At 45.6% G+C, this 12,165-nt stretch overlaps 1 protein-coding gene across 1 annotated transcript; it reads right to left on the bottom strand.

Moving 5' to 3' along the window:
• Positions 1 to 1,673: 1,673 nt before the first annotated feature.
• Positions 1,674 to 7,912, bottom strand: LOC109739751 (aspartic proteinase oryzasin-1). Its single transcript, XM_020298807.3, has 14 exons — positions 7,714 to 7,912; positions 6,867 to 7,351; positions 6,700 to 6,760; positions 6,008 to 6,102; positions 5,806 to 5,918; positions 5,097 to 5,265; positions 4,921 to 4,960; positions 4,755 to 4,819; positions 3,411 to 3,524; positions 3,230 to 3,294; positions 2,929 to 3,085; positions 2,735 to 2,851; positions 2,102 to 2,190; positions 1,674 to 1,997 (listed from the first exon to the last, which is right to left on the bottom strand). The coding sequence occupies exons 2-14, from the start codon at positions 7,338 to 7,340 to the stop codon at positions 1,913 to 1,915; spliced, it is 1,644 nt and encodes a 547-aa protein (XP_020154396.1). The 5' UTR covers positions 7,341 to 7,351; positions 7,714 to 7,912; the 3' UTR covers positions 1,674 to 1,912.
• Between the last annotated feature and the right edge of the window lie 4,253 nt (positions 7,913 to 12,165).

Here is a 12,165-nt window from a genome sequence, read left to right as displayed (position 1 = left end):
TCTACATAGTTCTCGAACCCGTAGGGTACGCACGCTTAACGTTCGATGACGATTTGTATTATGAGTTATGTGTTTTGGTGACCGAAGATTGTTCGGAGTCCCGGATGAGATCACGGACATGACGAGGAGTCTCGAAATGGTCGAGAGGTAAAGATTGATATATTGGAAGATGGTATTCGGACACCGGAATGGTTCGGGTATTTTTCGGAGTACCGAGGGGTTACCAGAACCCCCCCCCCCCCCCGGGGAAGTATTGGGCCTACATGGGCCATAGGGGAGAGGGGAGGCAGCCCACAAGGGGTGGCCGCTCTCCCCTCCCATGGGGAGTCCGAATTGGACTAGGGGAGGGGGCGCGCCCCCTTTTCCTTCTCCTCTTCCCTCTCCCTTCCCCTTCCCCCTCCGTAAGAAAGGAAGGGGTCGAATAGGACTTGGAGTCCTATTCGGTTTCCCCCATGGCGCGCCCCTGTAGGCCGGCGGCCTCCTCCTTTATATATGGGGGCAGGTGGCACCCCAAGGCACAAAAGTTGTTCTCTTAGCCGTGTGTGGTGCCCCCTCCACAGTTTACTTCTCCGGTCATAGCGTCGTAGTGCTTAGGCGAAGCCTTGCGCGGATCACATCACCATCACTGTCATCACACCGTCGTGCTGACGAAACTCTCCCTCGTCCCTCTGCTGGATCAAGAGTTCGAGGGACGTCATCGAGCTGAACGTGTGCTCAACTCGGAGGTGCCGTACGTTCGGTACTTGATCGGTTGGATCGTGAAGATGTTCGACTACATCAACCGCGTTAACCTAACGCTTCCGCTTTCGGTCTACGAGGGTACATGGACACACTCTCCCCCTCTCATTGCTATACATCTCCTAGATAGATTTTGCGTGATCGTAGGAAATTTTTTGAAATTGCATGCTACGTTCCCCAACACGTCTAGGATGGGCAGATCGGCCAACGTGCCGACGCGAAAGGGCGAAGAGCCGCAACAGATGGGCGGACATGCGACCAGGACGTTGGTGCTAGGGTTTGTCCGTGGAAGGTGGGAGGGCAAGGGAAATGGAAGAAAAATAGACTAGCAAGGTTACACCCCCGAGGAACTGGCCACACTCGAGCAGTTGTAAAATAGAAACCGCATGCGTTGACGAGAAATTTAAGGGGTGGGGGGTGGTTATAGAATAACAACCGCCTCTAACGATTCTTGCATACAGTTTTATTGTTCTAACCACCTCCGGAGCTGTCTATAGCAATGTTAACTGCTTGTGCTCGATGTATTAAAGGCGACTTTGATCAGCTTAGTCATAACTGCCTCCATTGGCGGATGCTAATACTCGTTTTCTACTAGTGTCTCGATCTATCTGTCTCTGTCTCCCCCTCTCTCACACATACACCACTCTCCCTCTCTCTACGCATGCTCTTGTACAAACACACAATCTCTGTTAACTACGTATAGCACTCCCTCTGTGACTCTTTCTCTCTCTCTCGCACACGCACAAACACTCTCGCTGTAACTTGGATCATTCCGACTTTCTCCCGCATACACTCCGACTGACATGCCACATGACTTGCCGGAGGGTGAAGTCTTGGCAACGAACAATGTCGATAAACTCCTTACTCAAGTACTCTATAAGTTGTCTACGCAAAACTACATGTTTTAGCTTGACGACGGTAACATTAAAAAAACCAGAAACAATTTTTTTTATAGGTGCGCAAGGTAGTGGCTAGGTACATGTCAGATGCTATTTAACCTTTTACACAACATAAAGCCACATATTGTGCTATATTTTGTGAGACGGACACGACTAACACGCAATATATATGTAAGGCTATCATGCACGCAGATACGTCTTTTTTATATAATTCCTCATGTCGAAATGGCCATGTTTTGATCAATCAAAGATAATACACCAGTGAAATGCTTCTCTCATGCAGAAGCTGCGAAGCCAACACTCATCTTGTCGTAGTCAAAAACGGTGTGGTATGCTCCCATGAAGACATCACCCAATATCCTGCATGACAAAGAGGGACCGATGCCGTGAAATTCAGATCTCATGGGAGCAAACTAAAAAAACATTTAATCAGCAACAACAGTGCAAGTAGTGCTCTGTCTTACCAAAGAGGGCCTACTGGAGGGGGAATGTCCAAAGACGTGAATCCGCTAATACAGTGAGCCACGAATCCATCGCCAACCTTGAGAATGTACTGCTCGTCGCGGAAGATGATTGAAATTGTGTGAAAACAACATGATTGTATTACAGAACTAAGGTTTTATTTGCATCCAGAGCTACCTTTTAATTAATGGAATGTGACAAATTTTTTGCCTCGCCTTACAAATATATATTGGAAGTGAGGTACATTTCAGTAGGATTTCTCTGAGATTCAGAAGTAGTAAACTAACGTCAAGAGAAAAAATGTCGCGGTTTTAAGTATCTCTGCCTTGCAACTGCAAACTACTCGTATATTACAAGAGCGAGCCACGTGTGTTTAAAAACCCACTGAGTGTCAGAAAATACTAACCATTTTATAAGACATGCCGGAATTTGTGCTAACGGATACAAGATGGTAACTAGTTCGAAATGAATACAGCAGGCCCATGAAAGCGGTCAATTTGTTGTATCTAGCCAAGTCTTCTGAGTTCTAATCATCGTGACTACTTATCACATTCAAAATTTATGACGACGGGTGTGCACATTCTTATAAAGGTCATAAGCGTGTTACTGTAATTGAACTAATGGGAACAGTATACCTGTTCTGGTTGGAGCTCAAATATCCTTCCGCCTATGCTGAACGAAACACTTTGCAGGGAATCAATGTGTCTACAGTCCACATATGAGCCCATGGGACTAGGCATATTGTGGCAGAGCTGTCATTTAGATCAGCTACCTGTAAGCTACAAATGTAGAAATGCTTAGTGATTCAAGAATCAGAAGGTAACCTCACCCGATCGACATACTCCAACATGCCCTCCTTGGTATGATTCTGAACGAATTCGCTTTGCATCCACGTCACCACCATCTCGCACGCATTGCATGTAGCGTCAAACATGTTGTGTACAGAAGTTGTTCGTCCCTCTCCCGTTACCCTCTTAATACCAGCACTGCGCGGATACACAGAAACCATGTGAAGTCAAGTCATGAGAGGAATCCAAAATAAACACAAGCAACATGAGAGTTTGTTTAAGGATTAATCAACTTCAGATTTTTAGAGATACAACCAAAGCTTTGTTGATAACCGCACACACCTTACTCCACTAGTTCCATCAAATGCGCAGAGCCCAATCTTCGAACACACTTGTGCAGGTGGTGTCTGCAGTTATTCGGAAGCGTTGAACTGTAACACAACTGGACTAAAAAAAGAAATGTGCCTTCGCTTTTCTCACAGAGTAATAAACATACTCAATCGGTCAAGCTGAGAGATCAAACCTCTGATTTCAGCAACTCTATCATTTCTTGTCCATATCCAGAAACAACTTGTTTGCACTCTTTGTTAGCCACTCCGGTGGCTCCAATCCGCTCATTGATTTGGGCAATGACACCCTAAACAACAGAAAAGTACTGAAATGAAAACCTAATAGGGTTGTACGACTTCACTCAGGGGCATTTTTGTTAGAACTGCAAAAATATGTTTTGGTCCTTGAACTATATCTCAAGTTTATTTTTAAACTCCGAGTTCTATAACCTTACAAGTTTTACAATTAACTTCAAAACATGATAGATTTGGTCTCTTACCCAATTCGGAGATTCACAACATGACTCTGGTTTTGCACAAGTGGAAACAGAGTAAAAAAATAATAATTTAATTAAGCAATCTATTTTTGAAAGGCATTTTAACTAACCAATCTCGCAATCTATCTAGAATCAGGAAAAGTATGAAACTAGCCAGGATAAACTACCAAAATATGTGGGAATATTAGAAATGAAAAAAAATCAGATTTTTTTTTTAAAAAACCCGAAATATTTTGAAGTCATAAATCATTACCCAATCTCATTATTTCACATCAATGTTCCTATTTCTTTCAAATATATTTTCGTATTTCCAACAATTTATCATCACAATATGATTTTTTTCACACAATTTTATTATCATTCAAAGTTTTTTTAATTAGCACTTTTCCCTACATAATTCCACATTTTTCATTTCCTTTTTAGTGAGAAACCACTACAACATCATCCATTGTGTGTCTGTCCCATTTGAAGTCATAGGTTAAGTTGACTAGTTTTATACTTGAGGCACCAAAACAACCTTTGGCCAATAATTGAATGGAAAAAATTCTAATTTTTTATTTAGCTAGAAAATAAATTTATTAACAAATGAAAAGGTCACTTTGGATCCCAACATTGCCAAAGTCTATGTTTGGTCCTTATTATTGTACATAAAAAGTCATGGAAATGGGGAACATAAAATATACTACTAGTCGCCAAAACATATATCCAAAAGAGGTTCCAAAATTTTCACAAATTTCAAAATGGCATAGGATTTAAAAATATTCTTGAAAATCATAGGACTCGTTAAACTTTGAAATGCCTTATATTGACCGCTTACGGTTTCTGTTTTGTCTGTTTTGGCTGCCATTTGTGCAAAATCTCAGCCGATGCAAAGTATAAACTTTAGAAAGTTTTGACACTTTTAGGGGATCAATAATGTTCAGTGCTGTTCTCATGGAAGAAAATTTGATTTTAACAATAGTTGAGGGACCAAAAGTACACTTCTTCCTAATACAAACTTGAAAGGTGGGATGGAATTGGCCGATGGCTATGGTTGCTTACTATTGGACCAGCAATCAATGAAGTTCCGGAGTCTGCTATTGCCGCACATCCATCCACACAAATTCCTGGTCATGACATACGTTATAGATCAGGAGAGGGCAATGTTGCATCTACAGGAGCTTAATAGTCCTGCCTATTTAAGGAAAAAATACACATAGTTCATTACCAGTGCTCTTCCCACCAATAAGAAAGTCTCCCATTTCAAACTGCAGACACCAACAGTATAAAATAAAATAGAAAATTAACTCTCAAAAAGTTCGATGGACGGAGGGAACACAATAAATTCAGAACAAGGCCAGCAATATTCTTTTAACTTTTGACGAGTGAAGCTACAGTAACAACCTGCCAGTATGCTTTCCGGGTTACTCGGGTGTATGTATGGCTGCCTTTGTAATGTTTGGGGTCACTACCTCCGAAAACAATTTCACCTCCATCCCCATTGTTTGCATTTCGATTTAACCAAAAGGAGAAAACATGTTGGTTCACAAGGCCTTGTGCAATCATATTGTACCTGGTAGATGACTGGAGGTGTAAGATGGCACCAAAACGCAATTCAGGCAAGTGACAAGTTAGAACCTATGTGGTGTGACTTGCCCTGTGCCGAATTAATCAGCAAGACAAAAGTCAAGGCATAACACTTAATCAGCAAGAACATGCCCCTGGTGGCTAGAGAGTACTCCCTCCGTCCCAAAATAAGTGTCTCAATTTTATACTAACTTTTGTACAAAGTTGTACTAACTTAAGACACTTATTTTGTGAAGGAGGAAGTAGGAAGTAGCATTGGCCACATTTTTTTGTTGAACGAAGCATACCAAAAGAATTTATCATGAGGATAACATAGATTGAAGTGTCCAACAAAAAGAGTGGTTCCTTACTACACGACACAATACTGTTCTCATGCAAAGCTATGAATAAATCCATGGAAAGAAATCTTGGATGAAAAACTGTAAGAGTGATAAATAAGGATTAAAGACCAGGACGATGCTCCTTAATCTATGGTAGTACCACACAACAACTATAATTAGATTATGAATTAATGATACTATTATACCAGACTGGAACTGAGCCTTCAACCGAAATTTCCTTAAATCCAAGTCCAAGGATGCCATCGAATTTTGCTGCTAAAAATGTAAAGCCGGGCTCGTAAGTAGCTTCAATGAATTCCTGATAACAAATTTAAGTTCAGCGGCATTAGCATTGGCAGTCTATTGGTCGAAATAAGTTTGTAAATAAGGAACTGTTACAAGAATCACCTGATTGTTTACAACTAGATCACCAATAGTTACTTGATCTTGACTGTAAAATCCAAAAATTGCTCCTTTTCCATAATGAATGGAAGCAGGTGTTCCTGCGTAGCAGCAAGAAGGGAGAAATCGGACCAGCATCTAGCCATAATCTTAAAAGTCTTACATCATGAAGCAGCGGTTTTCATTTTGCTTATGAGAACATGAAGAAAATCAAGAGAATTCTTTCAAAAGTTCAAAAAAAATCGTCTTCGCAGCTCAAATCTTAGTTCCACTAAACAAATGCTACTGAAATTTAAAATCGTTGTCGAAATTCTATCACCCTAGAGCATTGTGTTTTTTGTTTAAGAATAGAAGAATTTAAAAATTGAGCTGTAGTACATACTCCCTCCGTTTCTTTTTAGTCTGCATATAAGATTTGGTCAAAGTCAAACCTTGTTAACTTTGACTAAGTTTATAGAAAAAATATATCGAGATTCACAATATGAAATCAATATTGTTAGATGCATCATGAAATTAATTTTCATACCATATAGCTTTAGTGTTTTAGATGTTGATATTTTTTCTACAAAGTTGGTCAAACTTTACAAAGTTTGACTTTGATCAAATCTTATATGCAGACTAAAAAGAAATAGAGGGAGTACTATGACTAGTCAAACCCAACAGTGTAAATAAATAGATGTTTTGGAGAGAAAGCATACCGTTCTCCTTGTAAGTGCTGGACCGTCTTGATACATACTTGGGATGGAAGTAGCAAGCAAGCTGTTCTTACGCTGACCAAAATCAGTAGTCAACCCAGCATAGCAAGCATCCCAAAATAATAAAATAAAATAAAACGAGGACAAAAAGAGGTTGAATTGACTCTTACCGAGAAGAAGCACTCGGCGGAAGGGACCCAGAGGTTGGCGCTCCCCGTGTCAAAGACCACCGTGAAATTCTGTGGCGGGGAGCCAACCCCAATCTGCCCAAAATATTGAGCGTTCACGTAGTTCTTCAGCGGGACGACGGCCTGATAACCTTCGCGCACACGTCTGTTTCCTCCGATCCCTCTGTGACTCCAACGGCGCTTGAGCCGCCGTTCCATGGCCGCAGCCTCTGTGAAGATTCTTTGTGCCTGGGCGCGAACTTGGTTAACTGCTTCCCTCACCGGATCAACCTCCCTCCCTGCCCCGCTGTTCTCCGTTGTACTCTTTGGCACTGGTTTGTTATAGATGTCTTGCATTACCGGCCTCTTCTTTAACGCAATACGGACCAAGCCATCGTCTCCGGCAGATACGAGGGTACTCGACGCTAGGATCACGGAGAGAATTGTACAGATCCCACGAATTCCGTGTTGCCCCATTGCGATGTGCACTGCAGATGCAAGTAGTGCAGTATAATAAGCTGTCAAAAGCATGATGAATTTTCCTGGATACTACGGAAATGTCATTAGCAAATTCATGCCATGGCACTCTGGTAATTATTACTTTCTTCTAATCTTAATGCAAATAATCGTTGCTTGTTGTTGAAAAAAAAGGGTTTTCGAGTTGAATTGTATTGAGCACACATCGAACACTCTTAAGCTCAAACTGGAACTATTCTGACAGAAAGGATGAAACGGGGGAATGATTATTTTACAGAGAGAAAAAAAAAGTGGAACTGGCCGACCATTTTGCTATTTAGTTGATCGAAACGAGGCAGGGGATTTAATAGAGCACATGGAGCAGAGTACTCACCTGCTAGCGGAAGAAGGGCTCAAAGAAAAGGAGGGCGTCGGATACGAACTGAGCGAGCAATTATCAGGGGCGTTTATTTATAAGATGATTGCATGCAAACTGTACACATAGTTACAGCGTAAACAATATCCCTTCTTCAGCACAGCACAGGCAACTAGGCATCAATCATCACAGGCGGTACAAGTAGCTAGCTAGGTTGGTGTCACGTAACGTTGGCCACTGGACCCGTGCGGTGCCTTAGAAGATCAAGAATTCGAGCTTGCGAATCGATCCAAGTTTGTTCCATCGCCAGCCCCATGAGAGCCATCGGCGAGCGAGTGGCCAACAGAGCAACCTTTGGGGGCACGAGAGCTGGTCTTGTGCCGTACTCCACGTCCCCGTGTGGACCAGAGTGCTACTGCCTTCCATAGCCATGGGAGTGGTAGACTAGTCGTACTACTATGCTAGGTGGCAACCAGGCATGGTCATGGCTCTGGGCACGTGAAGCTCTGAAGGAAACCTCATGTTAGGTTTGCCGGACCGGACACGGGCGGCGTGTGGCGTGGATGCATTGTTTGGGAGCTTCGGCCGATGGGATCTCGAAGGTGTGACGGAGTTGGACCATCACCTTGACTCCACTGGAAGGGTCATTTGCCGGCGAAACCCTTGATCTCGGTCTTCTTGATCGGGGGATGGCGGTGTCTGGCGCCGCTCACCATCATGGAGTATCATTTTTGGAGCAAGTGCTGGTTAAAGATGTCTAGAGATGGAGCGGTGTCGTTTCTCCCGCGTTGACGACGGTAGTTCTCGTCGGTATTTTTTTCTCTTGAAAAGGAGGTTATCCCCCGGCCTCTGCATCAGAGCGATGCATACAGCCATATTATTGATAAACAAGGCATTCAACAAAAAAGTCTCCATGTCTCGAAAAGTAAAAGGCTCACAAAGAGCAAAAACAAAACAAAAGGACAGCTACAACCGGCAGGCACAAATTAAGATGGAAAACTAAACATCTATCCTATTACATGACCGCCATCCAAACCGGTTGAAGATATCTCGAGCTACCATCTCCCATTGGATAGATCCAGTAACCAAACGCTCCATGGCCTCCGTCGGAGTGAGTAGCGACCACATACGAATCAGTGTAGTGGCCCGGAAGAGAACCTGCAAGAAATGAATATTTGTTGTTCTGTTAAAAAACAAATCGTTTCTGCAGTTCCAAACTGCCCACAATAAAGCACATACTCCTACACGGATATGTCTCGCTGTTTCGGAATCTACCCCGTCTAGCCACGTCCCAAATAATGTGTTGGTAGTCTCGTCGGCATGGTGCAGCGGAGTCTCCGCGATGGATGCGTCTCGATGGACGAGCGCAGGGTGATGGCGTTGTCTAGCGTCATGGTGGTGCCGACGGCATTTGGGTCTGACAAGTTCAGTGTGTTGATCCCTCCTGAAGATGGGATGATGGAAGATGCGCGCGGCGGATTTTAGAGCATGCGCACGTGATGCGCGCTAATGGTGTGCTAGAGCGGTTGATGCTCTCGCCTCACAGTGAGATGGCTTTGCGAGGCCACATGATTAGATGGTGCGTTTGGTGTGAGGTTAGTGCACATCATCAATTTTATAATATAGCAACCAGCCATGGTTGACACAGCAGGATTCAACTGAGCTGCAAACATGTCACATGTTGGACCATTTGGTTAAACGTTTTGTGCAAAAAAAAGGGAAATAATGAGTACTAGCAAAGAAATGAGGGGAAAATTTGTTTGATGGCGAACTTTGAGAAATGTTTTCAATGCTTGCAAAGTGTCATCATGAATTGACATTTATGAAGTTGTGCCAAAAAAATCTATGCTCGAAAAAGTTATTTTGAAGTGTTGATATTTTTTGTCATGAATTTCATAAATGTCATTCTATGTTGAAACTTTACAAGCATTTAAAACAACTGTTAAATTTTGCCACAAAAAAATTTAGAATTTTGGATTTTTCTTAACTTTTTTTGATTTTACTATTAACCTGAGCTGAGTTAATCCACTTCCCACAGGAGAGACTTCCCTTGGAGCATACTGGCCATCGTTTCCAATACTCCTTGTCTAAAGCGGAATACTAATACGGAAAGCGAGGAGAGTTGGAAGTGGTCGTCGCTGAGTGCAGGGCCTTCAGCATGCCGCAACCATCTCGGGTTCAACTTCTTCCCCGATGTTAGAGCATCTCTAACAGACCCTTATAAGGCTAGCCGGATTTACGGTTCGCGTTTTATAAGAGACGAATTTGCCTACGACAGAACAGAAACCACATATAAAACTTTAAACTTTGAAAAAAAGGTTTCGCGCAAGAGATGAACAAGAAACAATAGTAGATACAAGTTGACATCGAGACATAGGGTAGATACGTCGAAGTGTCGGCCTAACCCTACTTTAACTGCCCAAAATGGGGCTCACCGAAGCCCTTCAGGTGCGGCGGCGATGCTGTGACGTGGCGGCGATCACTCGTCGTCGTCAGAGGAGGTGAGGTCGATGAACATGGAGTCTTGCACGTCGTCTTCGCTGCGCCACGCTAACATCTTCACGCTAACATCTGCTTGTACAGGACATCGTTGATCTCCTCGTCCGATGGTGGCGCTGCGCCACCTCCTCCTCCTCCCGCGCACTGCGCTCGAGAATCGCCGCCTCGGTGGCGTCCGCCTCGGAGGGGGGGAGGTAGTCCTCCGGCCTGACGACGTCGGCAAGCGGCCGCTCCGCCTCGGGCTCCCTCTTCAGCGCGTGGAGCGGCGGGAGCTCCTCCGCCTCCCTCTTGACCGGTGGCAGTGGCGTGTGCGAGCTGCCTGGCCGGAGAGCCGAGCCTGCCACCGGTTGCACTCCTCTGTCTCGCGGCGGAGGAGGGACGTCGGAGGCTCAAGGCCGCGGTTGGTGTACTGGCGGGTGGATCGCTTCCGCGCCACGTCGGCGGCGACGCAGCGCTTGCTCTCCTCGTCGCAATCACCGCTGGCAGAGTGGCCGACGCTCCACATCCCGCGCCACATGCGGCGGAGCGATGGCGGATCTGTCGCCGGAGTCGCGGATAGGGGTGGCCGGCGGCGAGAAATGCGAGTAGATAGAGGGTGGACTGCGGCGGCGGGGTAAAAGGGTTGCGACCTGTATAGCGTCCACGGGACGGTAGATATACTGACTGGGGGCAATTTTGCGGGACATTGTAAACCATTTACACACCGTGACGACTATACGGGGTCTATTCTGGCCTAAAAATGGCCCAAACCCGTATAGTCGCCGGAAATATAATGGGCGGGCGATTGTAAAGTGTGTGCTAAGAGCATCTACAACGGGCGCCTCAAACCCTCCTCAAACCTCCGGGCACTGACTGGTCACGTTTTTTTCACCCAGACGGACGCCTCAAACGGGCCTCAAACGCCGGGGCTGACCGGCACCCCTCATATCCAGCCCAAATGTGGGGCAGATATGGGGGCGCCCGAGCACGCCCGCCATGTAGGACTGACGAAGGGGTCCCACGCACACTCGCCCGGAAATCCGGCGGTCCGACAGACGCCTCCTCCGTCGTCGCGGTGTGAATGTCGCGTGGCGCCGCTCCAGCTCGCTGCCTGAGAGCAAATCCGCCTATTTAGCCCGGCCGGAGTCCCGCAACCCTAGTCCATCCACCCCCTCCTCCTCCCCTTTCCCCGCCGCTAGTCTGAACCCATCCACCTCCTCCCTCTCCTGCTCCGGTGCTCTGTCCACGCTCCGGTGGTCCTCCATGGTCCAGAGTAAGATAACCTACTATGCAATGCTCACACTGGAGCGCCGCACCGAGATTCAACAGGAGATCTGGGCGAGACAAGCCGTGCGAGCAGCCCGCATCACTGTTGGGCTACCTCCGGACTCGCCGGAGCCGGAGGAGAAGGAGGAGCTGGCTCCGATGGAGGTGGAGGAGGCGGAGGAGCCGGAGCAGCAGCTGTCGGGATTCAACATGGAGCGGGCGGAGGCGGAGTTTGCCGTCGTCCAGTCTGACGAGATGCCGGAGCAGCAGCCTATCCTGGAGTCCATCCAGGATGAGGCCTATGTGGAATCCAATCGGGTGTTCCTCTGGCGGGAGCAGGCGGAGTCCAACGCGCTCTTCGCCGAACTCAACGTGGAGATAGAGGCGGAGGAGGCCGGAGGCGCCAGAGGAGTCAGATCTACAGCTGCCGCCAATCCTGCCGGAGCCGGGCACGGTGTAACACCCCCGGTGTCATGCTACAGTAACCCTCTGTGATTAAAGTTGATCGTTTTGCTAAACAGTGTTGATCACCTTCGATTCAAATATCGTTTGAAATTTCCACTTTGAAATGAAATTCAATTTGCAAGTGAGATATGGAGTTGCATCAAAGTTGTTGTAATATAGTTCATTTAGCCGAAATTCCATAACATTTAATTGTTAAGGAAAACAACATCACCTAAGCGCTAAGATGAACTGTAGCAATTATTACAATGCAATTTCAGCATT

This window comes from Aegilops tauschii, chromosome 3, assembly GCF_002575655.3.
Source record: "Aegilops tauschii subsp. strangulata cultivar AL8/78 chromosome 3, Aet v6.0, whole genome shotgun sequence".
Taxonomy (NCBI): Eukaryota; Viridiplantae; Streptophyta; class Magnoliopsida; order Poales; family Poaceae; genus Aegilops; species Aegilops tauschii.
This window is presented reverse-complemented; position numbering and strand designations above follow the sequence as displayed.